A 20983-nucleotide genomic window follows, 5' to 3' on the forward strand; every position below is an offset into this window, starting at 1 on the left:
CAAACTCCCTCCCTCTTATTTAACTGTCATTTTTATTTACCAGCACCTCCCATTTCCCCAACATGCTGGATAAAACAGCTTTTACTGTAATTGCTATCCTAATTCTGAGCCCAGTCCTGTAACTAACTCACACAAGTCATTGTTATTGAAAGACTTCTTGAATGAGTAATGGTTGGAAGATCAGGCCTCTTATCTAGGAAGTTTTTTGTTTTGCTTTTTAAAGAACCATAAGAAAACAAAAGAATCAAGGAAACACTGAGAAACATCCCGCACCTCAAGGATTTTGTTTAACACCTTTTATCTGTTGGTGATCTGGGCATTAATCCAGAACACCATTAACCTACATTCAAAGCGACTGTCAGCAAAGTTCCCTACAAGGGCGTAGCATATTTTTAAATACAGAAGAGAAAAAATGACGTTATGCACCAAATCGAATTTACACTGAAAATCAAACTCAGTTAAATTATTTCACAGATAAAAGACTGCTTTAGTTCTGGAGTTCATCCACCAGGGTTGTAGGTGATATGAACATCCTTGTGGCAGGAATAAACAATAGCTCATTCAAAATGAGCTGTAAACATTCAAGTATCACTATATATAAGGCCTAATTCTACCACCCTTACTAACACTGAGTAAATACTTAACTTCCTGAGTAGTCTCATTGAAATCAGGGAGTAAACTACTACTCAGTGTAAGTATGGGTCACAGAATCAGGCCCACAATAACCAGTAGTTATAGAACCAGATGACTTTCTCTTTAGTAACCCAAGGCCCTATTTTTTGCTGTGTTTTGGGGGCCAGAATTTTAAAGATATTTAGGCACCTAAAGATGCAGATAGACTCCTTGCTACCTAATTCAATGGTAGTTAGGCCTTGAAGTGCTTTAAAAAAAATCCCAGAATGCCTATCTGCATCATTAGGTGCCTAAATACCTTTAAAATTTTGGCCCCCAAAACATAGCAATCTCATTTAATAGGATAAAGGAAGAGAACTCTTAAACTTTTGGTAGATTTAGTGGGCCAGATTCTGTTCTCAGACTGTATCAATCCAGAGTATCTCCAGTGAATCAATGGATTTGTTCCAGATTTACACTAGCACAAGCAGAATCTGGCACACTGAAAATAGCTCAACATAGAGATCCCATTATGCAACTGTTTTATCACAGAGGCTATGGGCCAAATTCTGCCCTCACGTACACCCATGCAAACCCATTGCACTCAGTGGAAACACAAAGATGATGAACTGAACTTGAAGGCATCATTTGGTCCTGCGTATTCCTTTTTAAGACACAAAATTCTGTTAAAATCTCTTTAAAGTCAATATGTTTGCACACATATTTGGGAGTAATTCACAATTAGAGCTGTGTAAAATTTTCAATCTGAAACCAAAGCTACGCAAAACTCACCTGTTTTGTGTTCATTAAGAGCTAGTGTCTGGGGCCTGATCCAAAGCCACTGAAGTCAATAAGAGTCTTTACATTGACTTCAGTGGACTTTGAATCAGGCTCCTCCTCCTGCTCACATTAACTATAGGGGAAGCCCAGTGAGCCCTAGAAAGTTAACCCATGTGGGTCGACATGTTCACTGGGGCTTATCAATCTTTTGAGGGAATCTAGGGCCAATAATAGGTTTTCATAAAAAGAAATGTCTGGGCTTTATTGTGGGTTTGACTAGGTTTCTCAGTGTGTTTTGCTGTTTATTTGAACCAGAATCTCCAAGCACAATGAACATGAACTGAAACAGGAGAAGAGGTTTGCATGGACCCTTTACCCTGTTGAGTTTCTCATTGCTCAAGTCACAACTCAATTCAAATTCTAAAAATAAAATTGTTTGACTACATTTTAAAGCATTAAAAGAATCAGAAGCTTAATGCATTTTATCAGCTCTCGGAGCCAAATCCTGCTTGCCTAACTCAAGTGAGCAATCTCATTGATATCAGTGGGACCTCTCAAGTATAAGGGCAGGTCTACACTACTGCTTATGTTGATATAACTTACGTCGCTCAGGGGTGTGAAAAAGCCACCCACTAAGTGATGCAAATTACACCAATCTAAGCCCGGTGTGTCCTGAAATTAAGCGGGTAACACAGTTGGTGGGAGACGCTCTCCCGCCAACATAGCTATCACCTCTCACAGAGGTGGAGTAATTATGCCGATGGGAGAGCTCTCTCCCGTTGGTGTAGAGCGTCGTCACCAGACGATGTAGCGCTTCTAATGTACACTAGCCCTAAGTCTGAGCTTGCTCCCACTGAATTCAATGGCACAACTCACACTGACTTCAACAGAGCAGAATCAGGCTGCAAAGACAAGCAGGATATGGTCATCAGGGCCTAAGCTTGCAGCCTATGTCATACGTGACTTATGGCTGCAGGATTGCGCTCTGACTTTGTAAACTTCACAAACATATATCTTTCCTCAATATGCCAACAATATACAATGAAATCCAACAGAGCTCCATAAACGGTCTCCAAAATACAGATTTACAGGGAATCAGTTGGGAGCGCACACTTGCGTTGCACAGACCTGTAGTGTGTCCTTTTTCTCTGACAAGTGATAAGGATGATGAGGATTAATATTGTTGCCAGAAGAACAAGTCCAACAGAAAAAAGGGCTATGAGCGTTGAGCTAGCTTCTCCTGCACCCAGAGCTTTGCCTAAGAATTTGATTCCTTCTCTGTCATCACCTGTCAAAACGAGAAGTAGCATATGAGAAATCTGTACATCCATCGGCTTAAGTTTATATTATTTAAATAAAAGGAATCCATACCCTTTACAGGAGCCCGGTGTTTTACATTAATTGAGTCATATGCTGTGGTTGTTACTCCTCCTTCTAAAGGAACTTTGTTATCTGTGTAAAAAAATTAAAGCTTACTTAGGCTGAAAACAGTATAAAGAAGCAGATTTTAGTGGTCTGAGAAAACAGTGAATGCATCATTTATTCCGCCTGGGTAACTCAAATAGAAATTCTGATTAGGCCAACAAAGTTTTGTGCAGAGATTGCCAGTAGCTCAGGGGTAGTTTTAAGGGCAAAATTTCCCTTTCTTATGTAAGCAGAGTCTGAATGAGCTCTCCGCTGATATCTAGTGATGGGCTGTGGAAGAAGACTTCAGGAGCTGATCTCGTTTACATGGGCACACCCACCCTTCCTAGGTGCTCAGCATGATAGGGATTGCTTGTCCAAATGATCACTTTTGGCTGGTGTTGGATCCCCAGTCTCCTTGTTATTGGGGCAGGAGTAATAAAGGATTGTTCTCCTTGTGTGAATTGAGGGCAGCAGAACTGTACTTGGCATAGCCCTATGGAGGGAGTCACCCTGAACTCAATGGCACTTGCTAGGTAGGGGACATGGGTTCCACAGCCCAGTTAGTTGAGCAAGGCTAGGGAGTGGGATGTGTATTGGGGGTGGGTCTGGCTTAATGGTATTAGCTGAGCTTTCTCCTCTCCATTGCATAATAAAAGAGCTAATTTAGATTTATTTGAGAGTCTTGTGATATGTTACAGAGCTGAAATCACTGATACCTACATCTAAGTATTAGATCTGCTTTGGGCTAGTGTGTCTGATGCAAGAGACTACCCACTGTACACCAGCAGTGAGGCTCCAGAACAAAGAACTGCAATCATTGAGAGTTGTGTTAAGTGGTGGGCTCTGAAGACATCTTGGTGAGTGGCCAGCAGGGTGGCTGTTGGAGAGGTGCAGTGAGTGGCCAGCAGGGCGGCTGGTGGAGAGGTGCAGTGATTGACAGGGTGGCTGGTGGGGAGGGCCAGAGCAGAGCCCTGCAGAGAGGTGTGGTGATTGGGCAGCTGGCAGAGAGAGGTGGCGAGTGAGTGCCTGAGCAGTGGAGCATGTAAAGTACCTCCTTGCCTTCCCCCTCCAATCAAGGCAGGAGGTGAACTCTGCAGATGCACCTCTAGGTCTGCGCTGACCAAGGATAGCAACTGTGAGTGTGGTGCAGAGAAGGGATGAGGGACTTTGGGGTTGCTGGACTTAAGAACCTCAGGGGAAAAGGACACTGCCCAACTTACTTGGGGTTGGGTCTTTTGCTCATGGTCTATGTTTATGAATCCTGTTTGCGGTATTTTCCCAAATTAATGCTGAGTTACTTCCTTCCTTTTATTAATTTTTTTTTGCTACACTCAGACTCAGTGCTTGCGAGAGGGGAAGTATTGCCTCTTAGAGGCGCCTAGGGGGTGGTGTGTAATTGTCCCAGGTCACTGAGTGGGGGCTCGAGCTGGTTTTGTGTTGTATTGTTGAAAAGGAACCCCTAGATACTGAACCCGGCCCTTGTTGCTGCCAACTCTGACTGGCAGAAGGGTTACACCTATAAACAGCAGAGATCTCGGTTGCATTAGTTCTGCATGCTTTCACTCAATAGAAGTTTCACACCCAGAACAAGTGCAAATTACAGAACTGATTCACATTGGACAGTGAAGGGGAATTTCAGCTTAACCCTTACAATTACTGTGGGCAAAATCCATTGTGTATTCCTCCATCCCTTGCAGGGGGTGGGGGGGTACAGCAGCCACTGAATGTGCTGTAGCAGCTGTGGAGCACCTGGTCAGGGGAGGCTTTCTTTCCCCACACCCTGTGGACATTCCCAGAGCACAGTATCATTATCCCAGCTGTGGGCAGGGTTTGCCCGATAAACATATTTCCATGTAAGAAGAGTTTATAAATTGTCTTTTTACCAGAAATGAAATAAAAATGTTCTCCGCTTGTAAGCTTTCCAAATGACTTGATGGGAAAAGCTCTCAAGCATAACATGAATTAGATGGGCTTGCTTTTGCATTAGCTGTGTACTCACAATTCCAACTGGAAGCAATGGGCATTATTCACTGGCAGGACTGGGTCCAATGTCTGTATCTAATCTTCTTCATCACCCTCCCAAGGAGTTTTTCCAGCTCACTTGCTATAGGTTTTTACTTCATTTTTTCTAATTTTCTTCTGTATTAAGAAAGTCTTTAAAGAGCAGACAGCTTTTCTTTAGGGCTATATTTTCAGAGAAGCTCAACACTAGAGATGGTTGAAAAATAATTGCTTTTTCCTCCTGTGGAAAGTTTTAAGTTTTGGGAAAGTAACTTGACACTAATTTGTCCCTGCACCAAAATATTTCAATTCTAAAATGCCCCCACAGTGCCTCATGCTCTCATTCTCCTCTATATGGTGGGCTACCTGGTTGGACTACATCTTCCATGATGCACCTTGGTCTTCCTTCTAGGTAAGGGGAGGCAGTGCCTCATGAAAGTCACTTTGCTATGGTACAACATGGTAGATGAAGTCTGGCAGGGAAACCAGGCTCACAGACAATGGGAGCATGAGGCACCTCGACTACAGTTCCCATGAGGCAGTGCGGCAGCATTTCAGAATAAAAATATTTTTATGTTTGACTGAAAACAGGTGTTCAGTTTGTTGACAAAAAAACCAGAACTTTTCTATGTAAAACAGGCACTTCGAAAAAAAAATAATTTAGTCAAAACCCCAATTTTCCATCAAAAAAAAGTTTTGACAAATTTTCAGTCAGCCCTAGTCAACATGCAGCAGCTCCCATTTAGTAGCTAAATGTACCGTTCTATTGGTGTTTAAACTGGAAGCTCTCAGCCTAGCCATAACTCGAGGATCTCAGCATCTACTTAAGGATGATTCCAAAACTCAAAGCTGACGTACACAGTCAAATGGCAACTCTTCTCTGTGCTAACGACCCAGGCCAATACTGGATGAACTTGTACCACACCTAATGAGCGCTTGATCAGACTGACATTTAGGCTACATTTGCCAGGTATGAAGTCAACATTCCAAAACAATCACTTTGTATCAGAAGTTGTGACAATGATTTATAAAAATAGGCTGTTAATGTACGGTAAAGAGGCATTTAAAAGAAAATGAGTTTAGAGAAGAAGTACAATGTTCTGAAGCTGCGCCTCCTCCCATTTGACATAAAGATAGTGCTGTGCATTTACAGGGACTTTCATCAGAGAGGCTCAAAAAACTTCAGTTACTGAGGACCAGATTCTGCCAGCCTAATTCACAGAGAGCAGTCATTTACTCTTACAATCCTCTGCTCTAATTAAAGAGCCACACTCAATCCAGTGTAAAATTCTCTCTAGTTTTAAGGGCTGCTGTAATGTTAAAATTGTCATGTGTCCATTAATTTTTGGTGCCTCTGTTTCTGGAAGCCCAACTTGAGACACGTGGGCCCAGATCCACAAAAGTACTTAAGCTCCTAGCTTATGCTGATTTCAATGGAAGCTAGGTATCTAAATACCTTTGTATATCTGGGCCCGTGTGCCTGATTTTAAGTGCTGAGCTCCTGCATCTGCAACTGACTTCAATAGAAGCTGAGGAAGCTAACTGGGTCAGTTTTAGGTCTCACTCTTGCATGATCTAATAGATCTTGTTCATCTCTAATTGCTATAACTGTATGCGCCATATTCACTAGTTGCTTGTCTGGTTTAGGCTAGTAGAAACTCTTGTGATAATCCCTGGTGGCAAGACTTGTTGCAGGAGCAGGTTATGGTGACACAAAGCAACTTCAGTTCCACCTACAGGAGATATAAAACCAGCACAATCCCAAGAGTGGTTCTCTTCAAGCAGTACCCATTCGAGGAGCTCTTGTGGTTCTCCAAGAGATTTAAAATTTGCAGAGGGCAGCAGTGATAACACTGCCTGTTCACACTGCAGTGTAGGTCCACTCCCTGGAACCAGACATTGGAGGGGCATGGAAGCATACAGTAATTTACTTATCCCTACACTGGCAGTGCTGACCCAAGCCTTATGTTTCTTCCCATCTGCCATTTATCTGAACAGTTGTAATACCAGTGCACAGTCATGAAATGGCATTTTCAAATACTATACCTGATTTGCTGATGGTAAAAGTTGTCTCCATGCCAGCATGAATGTGGTCAGCTACATGACAGTGCAGAAGCCATGTTCCAGGGTTATCCGCTATGAGTTCGATTGTTTGAAATGTCCCAGGGAAAAGGTCATACACATCGGCTCTGTGATCATTATCCGTCTGGGGCAGACAAAACAGCATCATGAAGACTTCCGTTACTACACCTGAAACAATGCATTCATGTTCTGACTAAACTGTAAGCTTTTTGGAGCAGGGCTGCCCTCCTTGTTATGTGTTTGTACAGTGCCTAGCCCACTGGGGATGGGGCCCCGGGGCAATACAGATTAATACAAATGATTTCAGGTGCTACGTTAGCAACATCAATTATGCCCTAAAATATCACACCTTGGTATTTGTTTTAAACCAAGCTCTTTAAATAGTTCTTTCAACACATAAATACAGAACACAGGGCTTCACTGAACCCTAGAATAAGCAGGTGAAATTCCCACTGACTTCAATTTGTGTGAACTATCCTCCATTGTCCTGTAGTACATGCACACCTTAGCTATTGATATTCATTTATATTTTACCATAGAAAGGCATATGAACCATGAGCTTTACAATATTCGAACTATTTCTGCAGTATTCACATGCAAATCTCCCATTGATGACAAAACGTGTGTGTGTGTGCAAAGGCTGTGGAATCAGGCTAGAAGCTAAAAGTTCTTGCAAAAATTTCCCATAAAAATGTAGATTTTACTTTGTTTTTACCAACCTTGAAGATGAAGGTCTCTGCGTGGAAATGGACTGTATGGATATCGATTTCATTTCCCATTCCTATCAAGTACCAGTTTGTGTTTGCACCTTCTTTCATTGTTAGCCCGTGGAGATTGTCATACAACCTCCCATTAATTGCTGAAAGAATTACAAAGTGAGAGTGATTCACACTAGTGGACTAAATGTGTCCAGTGAAGAGAGAGGGTGCTGAAGAGAAACACCAGTACCATACCCTTGTTCTTGCTTTGTCTTTGCAGAGACCAAGGACTGGGTTTTCCATTGTCGTGTGTCAATACTTACATCAGTGCAAAGTGGGTGAAAATGGGAAGTAAAACATTACTGAATCAGACTTCTACCCTCATTTAGGTTACTGGTAGCGTTTTACACCCACTTTGCACTCACTGGGCCTGATTCATAACTGCATTACTCCAGTTTTACACCAATGTAAGTCTATTGAAATCCAATGGAGTTATTCCAGCATAAAACAAGTAACAAAGTGGTGAATCAGGGTCACTTTGCTACAGTGCAAATGGCTGCACAAGAAACAAGAAGGTGGAGAATCAGACCCAGGTCTTTAAATGTGAAGGGTTCCTAAAGTTGTTGTTCACATCTCAAAGGTTACAGGCAAAGAGACAGTACAGTTTGCATTTCAGTTTCAACCCAGCACCATAAGCAGTTTTTTGCAATGCATAAGGCAAATTTTAACCTGTCTTAATATAAACTGAGTGAGCGGGCTTTGTGCAGGGGACCAATGTGGGGATGGAATCCCATTCCAACTGGGAGTAATGTGCAGAAACAGAAACTTGGTTTTTCTATGGCTGCTGCTATAGCATCCAATCTGTTCTCTCCCCCACCCAGAGGTTTGGCCAGCCAGTTCTTGCCGCTTGGCCCCCAGTCCCCAAACTTCATGATCATACTGTTGCAAAGTGTGCCAACATGGAGCACAACTCTGCAGTGACAGGAGGTCATGGAATGGCCTCTCCACATACACTGGTTGTTTGGCTGATTTTTCTACCCTGTGCACTCACACAAGGGTGGCGGAGGAGGATTTGGCCCTTAAATAAGAACTACAAAGCAAAGTTAATGAGTGACCCAAGACCAGGAATATATCCTGAATGCTACAGCTATCAGGGTTTTGAGCCATTCAGCACATAACGAAATATAAACTAACTCTTAAGAAAACTTCTTTCAAGGTCCCCCAAAGTCTACTGGCTGATTCCAGGTTTGTTGTTGATGCCCAGAATGAACCCTAGTTTCTTAGTAGCAATCCGGCCCAATAATGACCTAGTCTACCTCGTTTGTTAAGACTATACAGCAAGATTATACAATTGCAAGCCAATCTGACAGTCCTCTGAAAGGATTATATTAAAAAAAAGTATTCATTAGTCTCTTGGATAAATTGCTGCTGCAACCAATGAAACCTACATACCATGCATGATGTTACCCTCCAGAAAGTCCTCGGTGTAATTAAAGTCATCAGGACACTTATGCAGATACTTTTCAATATTTTCATTCAAATACCAGGACTCATTTTCATCAAAGACCATGAACAGAAGAGCAAATTCACGGTCAATATCTCTCCTTAAACCCTTTTCATTTAGTATTCCTTTTCTGCAAATTACTAGCGGCCCAACCAAACCACTGTAAGTGTCCTGCAATTAGATTTTTAAAAAAGACATTATACACAGTACATAACATCGCTATTAACCATAACATTGAGCTATGGTTAAATTAATAATTGTTGATAGTTCACATAACATAACTAATAAATAAATACAGATATAATATATATCAGTTAGAGCTGAACGTTATATTTTCCCATGCAATAAAGAAATGACTGACAGTGGCTATGCTTCCTGGAGTTCAGGCATAGTTCACAGACCGTCAGGACTACAACATAGTTTTCTACTATAAACTTCCAATTTATCTCTGTTTTATAAAACCTTTTAAATAATAGGCATAAAAATAACTATTCCAACTCCAGGAGTTGTAACTGCCACCATCTTGTAAGAAGTAAATGAAAAATTTAGTTTCCATTCCTCACACCCAAAATGGATGATAACGTTTTCTACTACCCAGTTTTTTGCTATCCAATTTTGTTTCAATTCAATGTGCACATGGGAGAGCCAAGCAAGAATGCATGGAGATATCTGCATGCGGAGCACACATCAGTTCAAAAGGATCAAAGGTCTATCTACACTGCAATCAGAGGTGTGACTGGAGCACCACTAGACATACCTGAGCTAGCAAGCTCAAATAACAATAGTAGTGAAACCGTGGCAGCATGGGCTGTACGAGCCCACCTGGGACATTGGGTATGTACTCGAGATGCTAGCCTGTGCTGCTGTGGTTTCACTACTATTGTTCTTTGAGCCAGTTAGGTTAAAGTTAGCTTGGGAATGTCTACATATGCTGCATTTCTTCTGATTGTAGACACACCCTAAGAGACAGAATTTCACAAGAGCATTGTGAGATGCTGACTCCTAAGCCACTTCATCAAATGTGCCACTTCATCAAGGTGCCTGAGCTCTTCTGAAAATCCGACCCCTGCCATGCAACAGACTTTTGGTCAAGTGCTGAAAGGAGAATGGGGATCGTCTGCACTGGGAATCCAAAGACATTTCCATCTGATTACTAATCAGTAAACTAGAAGCCGTTCTTCCTCTTAGCTTCATGTATTATGTGTGCTATTTATGCCTGTCTGTTACTGCATTTAGTCGACACAAAAGTCTAACATGGTAACAATGACTTTCTACCTTTTAGATTTTCATGAAGTAAAGCAAAGTCCCACTCCTCCACCCAAATTGCCCTGAAGATTTTCTTGAAAATAAAACATTAAAGACCAAATTTAGTCCTGGTGTAACTTCCCTGATTTCAATGGACTATACATGGGGACGAATTTGGCCTTATTCATGCATCATCAGTACGGCTGCAAATCTGTTACGGAGGTCACAGAAGTCATGGATTCCATGACCTCCATGACTTCTGCAGCAACAGCAGTTTGGGTGTGTGGAAGGGCGCTAGAGACAGGGGGTTGAGGGGTGCGGGAGGGGCACTTACTTCGGGGTGGGGGCTCCCACTGGCATGGCCCTGCAGCTCCTAGGTGGCGGAGAGGCTGGGGGCGGGGCTCTGCACCGCGTGCTGCCCGCGCCCGCATTTCCCATTGGCTGCAGTTCCCGGCCAATGGGAGGTGTGGCAGCCTGCGCTGGTGCCCCTCCACTGCCTAGGAGCTGCAGGGACGCAGAACCGGGTAGGGAGCTCCTGCCAGGCCTGCCAACCCTCCCCCCCAGACCAGCGGGGTCCTCCCCCTAGTAACCACGGTACCTCCGGACCGCCCCCCCCCCAACACCCGCAGCCCCCCACCCAAGTTTTAGTCACAGGTATTTTTAATAAAAGTCATGGACAGGTCACAGGCCATGAATTTTTGTTTACTGCCCGTGACCTCTCCATGACTTTTACTAAAAATACCTGTGACTAAAACGTAGCCTTAATCATCAGCTGTCATCTTCAAAAGCATGAATTACCCAGACCTGTAAACCCTTCCTCATGCCAATAGTCCTCAGACAAGTAATGAATAAAGGTTCACAGGATCCAACTCCAGTTTAGGAAGCCATACATAAAATAACAACCTTTAGTTACTATTTCCCGGTTACCTTGACAAAATTCACTGTTGAATAATAAACCCAACTGATGCAGTTTGGATCAGAAGTACCCGGACCTGACCTTTCTGGGACATTCCATCTGTATGTATTTATTTCCCCTAAAACGGTAGAGAGAAAACAGTTTTACCAACAGGAATTGGATGTTATGAGTTTTTAAAATATAATTCAGATCTGACGGTCCCATAATCAGAAATGTAAAGAGCCAAATGTGCGTCATATGCATTGAGGAGAAGCTGTGTTATAATGGGCTGAGGCCCGTGAAAACAAACTCTGATAATGATGCTGAAAACATTTCTGTTTTTTATTAGACGCTAGAGACAAACTGGAAGATTCTTATAATGATTATATAGCATGAAATGATCAAGAACTATTATAGTATAAGATGAGTGTCTCCAGTTGTGTGTTGATCCCTGATTTTAGAAAAACAAAATAATTTGACTGAAGAAACTGTCTGTTGCGGCCACATTAAATTCTCTATATTTTAAAAAAATAATACAGCAGATTAATTATTTTCCTCCTGTACTACTGCTTTTATTAATATTATTTTCTCTTTGTGTTTTCATAGCGCCTAGGAGCTCCAGTCATAGACCAGAACCTGACTGTGCTAGATGCCGTACAAATACAGATTGAAAAGATGGTCCATGGCCCAGAGAGTTTACAATCTACGTATTAGACAAGAGACAACATATTAATACAGTAGAGAGATGGGGGAGTACAAGGAAACAATGAGACAGTACTGATCAGCATGTTAAGCTGTGGTCTCAGCACACCACAATGTCAAGATTATTAGTAGGCATCACAGCAAAGGAAAGTTTTAAAGTTTAAAATTGGCAAGATTTATTTATAATGTCTGTGTTTAGGGTACGGGTGAACAGAAACCCCATTTACTACTATGTTTAGTTGTATATATTGTTTTATAATAATAAATGTATACTAAAAATGGTGAATCTCAAATATGGCTCCGACCTTTGTGAATGGAAAATGGTTCTGCATAAACTTTTTTGGCCAACTCTAAATGAAGGTTCCCTTTGTACTGTTGATGCACAAAGAAGCAGAGTTTATGTTGTTGGAAACCTTAACTCTGTATTCCTTGTTTTTTTTTAAAGTTATTAAAATCTCAGCCTTTGACCACATGCAGCACCCGTATAAACTCTACTGACTCCAGTTGATTTGGGCCTGCTTCTGCCTATTCAGAGTTTGACCTACTAGATGACATCACTGTTTCCACGTATAACATAAAATGCCAATTGTAACACCTTCTTTCAGGTAAACATCATGTTTGGGCAGTATTACTGATCCTGATCCTGCAGCCTTTACCCAGGCAAAACTCCTGATGTCTTTGGGCCTAATCCAAAACTCACTGAAGTCAATGGGAAGCCTTTCTATTGACTTCACTGGACTTTGGATTAGGCCCTTAGGCCCTGATCGGATTCCTGTTTGAGTAAATGGAAAGACTCCTCTTGATTTCAGTGGGAGTTGGATCAAGCCCTGATTGATTTCAGTGGGAGTTTGCCTGAGCATGGGATCGAGAGAAAACAGAAATATATTGTATACCGATTCCTATATGTTCAAGAGATCTCTTCTACTCGAGCCTGATATCTATTGTTTTTATTGGGTAGAATTTTCAGTTCTGTGTGCCTAAAGTAAAGTTGCTAAATCTATATTTAGGCACCTAATTTTAAAGTTTGAGCCACTGGTAGTATTAATTATTGTTTCTGAGTGTCCAGATGTGTCTCAGCAACAAGTGAAGACATAGTCCCTGTCCTAACAAGCTTATACAATCTGGAGCCTACTAATAATAAGAACCTAGCTAGACAGACATATAGATAGATAAATGTAGAATTTACTGTGCCCAAAAAGATGTGTAGGTGCCAGAAAGTTTGAAAAAAGGAATGTCATTTGATTTTTTAAATGACTTCTTCAGATAAGATTTAAGGAGCTCTTTTGTTGCTCAAGAATAAATGATCAGACTTACCTGGCACAGTGATTAGTGTTCCAGGTCCTTCTCCACTACCCACTTCTTCTATGCCATGTGCAGTTATTGAATAGGGCCTGATAGCTTTATTCTTAAATATAACGAGTATGGAGTCACCAACCTCTGCATGGATTAAGGGCCCTAAATGAAAACAACAAGCTATGGTGACTAATGTTGCTCTTTTAAAATAAAGAAAACTGGAGTTTGTCCAGAAGTCAGCTCAGAAATGGATATTTAATATTACTTTTACAAATTGTAGAATTTGCTAGCGTTTAACTTGGAATTTTACTTTTGTGACATGTCACTGCTGCTCATAATGAAAGTAAAGCGAAATCAGTGTAAATCCACATGTGAAATGCTGTGAGACCAAAGCTGTAAAGAGGCTAACTGCCACTTCAGTGAGAGTTAAGGATGAACAATCATTTCATAGGCTATGTCTATACTAGAGACCTTACAGCAGCATAGCTGTACCGATGCAGCTGTAAGAGCTCTCGTGTAGCTGCTCTATGCCAACAGGAGAGAGCTCTCCCCTCAATATAATTAAACCACACCCCTGAGCAACGTAAGTTTTGCCAACATAAATGGTAGTGTACACATGGCCTTAGAGAAACAATACTCTCCCTCAGAGCCCATCAGAAATGCTCAGATTCCATTAGCCTCCAGGGACAGGCCATCAAAACAGGTCCCTAACCCCAGCAGATGAGGGGTGTCCCAAATATGGCCAGTCAAAAGTCAAATTTTTCCAGTGAAAAATGTTTTTGGGGTTTTTTTTTGGATTTTTTTAACAAATGAAAATGTTAACAGCAATTTTTTCAGAAACTGAAAACAACTGATTATTTCTCATGGTTTAATAATTCAAACCTTTTTTTGGTTTCCAGTTTTTCATTGGGGGGAAAAAAGGAAAGTTTCCATTTACCTTTTAAAAAAAGGAATTGTTTTCATTACTTTCAAAAATGTTCCCAGAAAATCCATAGCATTTTATGACCAGCTCTAGCCCCACCCCTAAATCACAGGAGGTGATGCTCATTCCATAGGACACAGGTAACGTTTCCAATTCTCCAACCCCTAATCTCAACCCAAACACCTAACATCCAGTCCAACCTACCTGCCCACAAGAAATCGCAAAAAAACACTATGCATATGAAACTAAGGTGGATGCCAGAAATGTCTGTGTTTGTCCATCCTAGCTGGATGTACTTGTTACCAAGGACAGGCTCTGGGATAGTTTAATAAAACTTAGCACCCAAAAAACAAACACACACAATTTACACATGCCCAAATTGTGGCTGAGTCCAAATTCGGAGCATACCATACTCTGTTGCTGCAACCACACCCTGCTCCCCAGAGCTGTTCCCATTGACCTGTTCAGCAGATCTTCAATCTTTAAAGGGACAGGTAAATCTTAAACCTGGCACTCTTATATGTGCTACATACTTCCAACAAACTGCTTCCTGTTTAGAAATACCTGTCTTTACAATCACTGATTAAAATGTGTGCAAAACCACTGAAAAATCTGGGACCGATCCAAGTGTTCATTGTTTCCTTCTACAACAAAACTGACACAACCTGTTTGGTTTTGGAAAGAGATGCTCTCTTACATTTGATATACTTTGTGAGTTATAAGAGCTACTCGCCTAGGATTGCTAAGTGCTCCTCCTGTGCTGATCTCACTTTGTGCTCTGTAAATTCTCCATTTGTGTACTCTCTGTAAACCACCTTCTTGTATTTTGAACCAATCCGATCTTCACCTGGGCTTACAAAAATTTTCCCGTAACTGCAAATTAAAAAGACAAAAATTAAAAGTGCAAACTATTTAACTGTCTAAAGTGCTAATGAAAGATTTGCTTTATTATTACTTGCTGGAGAACACCTCTTTAGCATTCAGTTTAAGGCTTTTACGTCTTACATGTGACAGATCTGTGAATACCTTCATATTCATCACTGTGACCATTTGGGCTTAATAGCACCAGTAAGGTGATAACTCAGAGCCTTTTACGGCAATATATTTACCTAAAACAGTATTGGAGCCTGACACACACACAATGAGCAGTTCTGATTCCAACCAGAAGAGGGCAGTGATACACACTAGCCCAGGGGTGGGTAAACTTTTTGGCCTGAGGGCCACATCAGGGAATAGAAATTGTATGGTGGGCCATGAATGCTCACAAAATTGGGGTTGGAGTGCGGGAGGGAGTGAGGGCTCTGGTTGGGGGTGCGGGCTCTGGGGTTGGGCTGGGGATGAGGAGTTTGGGGTATACAGGGTGCTCTGAGGAGTTTGGAGGGGGATCAGGGCTGGGGCAGGGGTGCGGGAAGGGGTGCAGGTTCTAGTTGGGGGTGCGGGCTCTGGCATGGGGCTGAGAGGTTTGGGGTGCAGGAAGGTGCTTCGTGCTGGGACTGAGGGTTTTGGAGGGTGGAAGGGGGATCAGGGCTGGGACAGGGGGTTGGGGCACAGGAGGAGGCTCAGGGGTGTAGGCTCCGAGCGGCGCTTATCTCAAGTGGCTCCCAGAAGCAGTGGCATGTCCTTTTCTGGCTCCTAAGTGTGAAGAGGCCCCCAACCCTCAGAGCGGGGCCATGCCGTAGCTTCCGGGAGCCACGTGGTGCAGTCCCCAACCCGGTGGCCCGGCTGGAGTGCTGCAGCGGGGCTGAGCCGCGTGGTGTGGCCCCGACTTGGCTCCCCAGCAGGAGCTCATGGGCCGGTTTAAAACGGCTCAGCCTGCGGGCTGTAGTTTGCCCATCCCTGCACTAGCCACTGATGCTTTTACTATATGTTGCACATTTCTGGCTCTGACCATAATGCCAGTATACATAAAGTTCTCGTTTTGGGGATACCAATTATGCAGTCCTCCTACTCCAGGTTTACATAATCACACTGCTTCTCCCCGGCCCCAAACCCCAGCATCTTGGACCAAATACTAGAAAAAGGGTGGATTGGTCAGTAGGGGGCACTCAAAACAAACAAACAGGAGATTGTTTCCACTCTCTTCTGGGAGCATTGGCCTTTCATTGCAGTGTCACCTTCAAGAGGTGCTCTTGGAGGGGAATCTCTAGGTTGGCTCACAGCATGCTTTTGCAAAATGAAAGCAGAACATGTGCCAACTTTTGTACTTTGCATGGATGTACAAGAGCAATCTTTTGCCAAGGGTGGAGCTGACATTGTTTTAATCACGTTCCTTGTTAGGAGAAAGTGACTCTTTCTGGGATTCTTCCACACAGTTACATAGCATACTGGCAATGGTTCTCAATAAATCTATCTTTCTTGGCTCCTTTGTACTCCTCATTTTTGTAACTGGGTACATTTTCCAGACTGGCACATATTTCTGAAGTGGTTTGTCTTTTTGAAGTTGCCAGGTTCAAACTCCCTTTTATGTTCTTTGGAGGCTTGGAAGTAAATGGGCATTGCACAAAGATGCCTCTGAAATTCTTTGCAGAGTCCAAGTTTCCCTACAGCAGCACAATTCAGGAGAACAGTTAAAAAAGCGTGGTTTGGCTGTGGCTATACTGAAAGCCCATCCTGTGTTTTAACAAGGGGGGTGGGGGGCTACTGTGCTGCAACCAGGGGTGGATTTTCCAATAGACAGGACCTGAGCTACTTCATCTTCAATAAGGTCTTGTTCCTAGCAGTGGCTGAGTGATTCTGACTTAAGTGGGAGTTGAGAGTGCTCAGAATCTTGCAGGATCGAGCTCTAAGGGCCTGATCCAAAGCCACCTGATGTCAACAGGAGTCCTTCCATTAACTATAATGGTAACTGAAGCAATCCTCAAATGAGCCAGTAGAATAATCAGATTTGCCTGAATTCTCGTACTTTGTAGTTCTAGTCCTGTGGCAGATTAACTTATCTGTCCAAGAATATAAAGAACTGGGTAAAACAAAATACTTATTGCTGGCAAAACCAGCTTTAAAAGAATTTAAAAAAAAGTTTGTGGAAAAGGTAAATACTTTTCTTAACCCTAAATATAAGAAAAAAAGGAGAGACAAGGTGGGTGGACCAGTAAAAGATATTATCTGACCCACCTTGTCTCTCTCATATCATGGGACCAATACAGCTACAACAACCCTGTGAACAAAAAAGATAACCAGCATTTCAAACCAAAGTGAGTTTACTTGCACTGTATCTGATTTTTATTTAGGTGATAAAGTAAAATTACTTTCTATACAAGTAAACACTATTCTGACTTCATCTTGACTGTGTGTGATTCTTAATGTCATGTCTGATCCTGCATACATTGAGGGTATGCAACTTTATTCATCTGAGCAATCCCACTGAACTCAGAGGCGGTGCTTATGGTAAGTAGAGTTACCCATGTGTTTAAGCATTTGCAGGATAAGACCTTTAAACTCCTCCAGCCAAAGGTAAATTATTTATTCACATCATCAAAGTGGAGCACCCAGGAAACACTTGCCTGTAAAATAGCATTCATGACAGAGGCCCAGAACCCACCCCCTAAACAGATATCAAGGGACACCATCCATTTAATAATCACCCTGCTGACTTGCCATTGTTACAAGAACTGTACCTCCTAAGGTTACTAAAACAGAAAGAAATGAAAGAATGACCTTGTCTAAATTTTCAATTTGTTGACCGAGTCAGTTTCACTGTTTCTTTCCCCATACTGTCAGTCAGTTTCACTGTTTTCCCGTTTCGAGTGGGTCTTTCACACAGAAACAGGAGAGAGAAAAAACATTTGAACAAATAGGAATATATGACTGTAAAAGAAAACCCCCAAATTGGCAAGGGGCTCTAGAGACAAGTGTAGTTATACTGCTTAGGTGATCTTGGGCAAGCCTCTTAGGCATCGACTCAGCAAAATGTGTGTGCGCTTCAATCCCATTTATTTATCCTGGGGTTGTTGGATTTCTTTGTTCAGGCCCCTCTTCCCTGTGTCCCATCTGTTTGGGTATATACAGACCAGAGCATGTAACTGTGTCATCCTGGGCCAGATTTTCAAAGAGCCTAGCACTTAGCAGCTCTCCTTAAGGCATAAATGAAGTGACCACACTTTCCAAAGTGATCAGCACCTACTGCTAATGGGAGCTGGTAGGTGCTGAGCACCTTGAAAATGTATGTGCCAAAATGGGAGCAGAATTCTTTTGAAAATCTGACCCTCTGTGACTAAATGTGATACCAATGCGGTGGGCTCAATACTCTATTGCATTATATCACATTACTTCACTGAAGTGCCAGATGGAGATCAGCCTGCACATTGCCAGTTGCAGGATCAGGCCTTAGATTGTAAGCTCTTCAAGGCAGGGACTGTCTCATGTGTTTGCTCAGTTCAGGGCACAGTGGGGCTTCAGTCTTGGTTGGGGTCTCTAGCCACTAGTGAGCCACTACAATAAATAATAATAACGTGAAGATACTTTACATTTTAAAAACTTGATTTATAGATTTTAAGGCCAGAAGGGATGATGATAATCATCTAGTCTGACCTTCTGCATAACACAGGTCTTGGAACATCACCCAGTAACTCCTGCATCAAGCCCATAACTTCTGGCTGAGCTAAAGCCTCTCTTTTAAACAGCTACTCAATGACTAGAATTCACTTTGGTGCTGTTCCTATAATGGGGTGAAACAATACCCTAGATCCACCCCTTTGCTATCCCAGCCCCACATTTTGGAAAAGTTCAGATAAGGATCTGAACGCTATGTCCCATCCCCAGGTTATTAGGCACTACAATATTAAACTTAAAGTGATGATTTCATATTTAGCCACCAGATGCCACTGTTGCACTCTCTGGTCTGTGTTTATCTATCTACAGCGCAACAGAAAGGGCTCAGTGAGCAGGGGTAAGGGCACTGAAAAGAGAAATCCAAGGCCAAAACATTGCCAGGGAATCTAAAACCTCAGCAGCATCAGCTCACAAGGGAATGTCAGCCAGAGAACCGAGCTGTAATTTAATATCTAAAAATATAGAATAACATTTTCAAAAGTGCCTAACTGAGTTAGACCGAGTCCCATTTTCAAAAGTAACGTAGGTGCCTGATTCCTGTGGGAGCTAGGCGCTTCATACCTTTGAGAAGAGAATATAGGCACTTAAATCCCTTTGATCATCTGGGTCTTAGGCGCCTCCGTGCCACTGACTTTCAATAAGACTAGGTTCCTAAGTCACTTAAGCACTTTTTAAATTTTTACCCGGAAACCACATTATTCAATAAGAAATAAATATTGTATTATAATTTCTTTGCAGAAAATACCTGTTTTAGCAAACATCTAACACATTCCAAAAGTACTAGCTAGCTTTTCTGAAACCCCAAATATGTTTAGGTTTCCCCATCAGAGCAGGTATGAATACCCATGAATACAGTTTGCTGTTAATTTGACTTCAGTACCTTGCATCTTTGCCACTCAGAGCCCAGGTTTTATTAGGTGCATAATCCCATTCCACTTCTTCCGCAGCAATGTAATATGTTCTCATGGTTCCATAGGGCTGCCCAGGGCGAGCTGTACTGCTACAGCTATTCACTTCATACATCTGTTTCATTCCAGCCACAAAGTGATCAAATGTTCTGCAAACCACTTTAAAAATGCCTGCAAGGGAATGCACTGGGGATTTATATAAAGGATGAAATGACAGGATTAAAGATAAACCCCATTCCTCATACTTTAGTAACCTGTCCCCAAAGCAAACTAGACCTGCTATCACATTGAGAGCCATGCAGCCAGACACTTGTTCTAACACAGAGCCCTGCTGAGATAAGTGGAGATCCTCACAGGTGCAGATGTACGCACATGTGGTTTTCAATGCATTCAGTGAAATGGAAATACACCACTTATTTCCTTTTGCCATTTACAAACTATGGTCTTGATCCTGCAATGTAAGTCTTTACAGGATCAATGGGAGTATTCACTCACTGATTCTGGTATGTAATGACCAAACGTGACCACTGACACAAATGTATCCTTGAGAAAGCAAGTAACTGTGTTACCCTCATGAGAACTGTCATAATCTTCCCTAGAAATCCCTAAACATCATCCTTAATTATTTCTCATTATTTAAACCTGGATAAATCCTTTTAGCTGAGGGAGTACTGATTTACGGTCAACTGTCAATAAGATGGCTGGCTTTTAGAAATGAGCTGGCCAGCAAACCCTCACTCTCCTTAAGTACCATCCACTTAGATGCGTTATCTATGGGTATAACACTTCCAACTGCAGAATTTCAAGGCAGCTATCCCAAGAGTAACATCATTTTTCTAATACTACAGTGCCATTTCTTTTTCTGCAGCTGTTCCTTCAAAGAATATAATGGGGACATTAGGGCATCCTACCCACTTTGTTAGGTGGGATCGGGCAGCAAATCCAACTGCAGGCTGCTGAACACCACTTTGCTGAGAGATAATGGACTCTTGCTTAGAAGTTTCAGCTCCATTTTAGTTGACATTCAGCTTCTGCTGACATTGGCTTGTGTTTTAGGCACCTATCCAGTGCCAGAGCTTTAATGTTAATACCTGATCAACTGTGTAGATGTGAAGTCATTGATCAAATAGTAAAGTGAGGAACAAGGACATAGCACCTTTTATCTAACAGTCTCAAAGTGCTTTGCAAACATCAATACTTGTATTAACTGACAGATTGCACCGTGAAGGCCCAGCCCAAGAGAGTGGCTAGCGCAGAGCAGTCTTGTCCCAGGGAACGTTCTGGAAGGCACTGTGCCACAATGACTCCCAGAGCTCCTGAGAGCACAGTTATTGTGACATTCCTCTGGGCTTGTCTACACTACAGGTTATGTCGGTATAACTTATG

At 42.2% G+C, this 20983-nt stretch overlaps 1 protein-coding gene across 1 annotated transcript in view; it reads right to left on the minus strand.

The window, feature by feature from the left end:
• Positions 1–12: 12 nt before the first annotated feature.
• The window catches only part of HEPHL1 (hephaestin like 1), a 53901-nt gene continuing 32930 nt past the window's right edge, over positions 13–20983 (minus strand). Inside the window, exons 12-20 of the mRNA XM_034758947.1 lie at positions 19570–19768; positions 14875–15014; positions 13241–13381; positions 11257–11363; positions 9033–9255; positions 7602–7741; positions 6847–7006; positions 2764–2844; positions 13–2680 (exon numbers count right to left, since the gene is read on the minus strand). Coding sequence (XP_034614838.1) covers positions 2478–2680; positions 2764–2844; positions 6847–7006; positions 7602–7741; positions 9033–9255; positions 11257–11363; positions 13241–13381; positions 14875–15014; positions 19570–19768 — 1394 coding nt within the window. The 3' untranslated portion in view covers positions 13–2477. The remainder of the gene's footprint in view (positions 2681–2763; positions 2845–6846; positions 7007–7601; positions 7742–9032; positions 9256–11256; positions 11364–13240; positions 13382–14874; positions 15015–19569; positions 19769–20983) is intronic.

Source organism: Trachemys scripta, chromosome 1 (assembly GCF_013100865.1).
Source record: "Trachemys scripta elegans isolate TJP31775 chromosome 1, CAS_Tse_1.0, whole genome shotgun sequence".
NCBI classification, from domain to species: Eukaryota; Metazoa; Chordata; order Testudines; family Emydidae; genus Trachemys; species Trachemys scripta.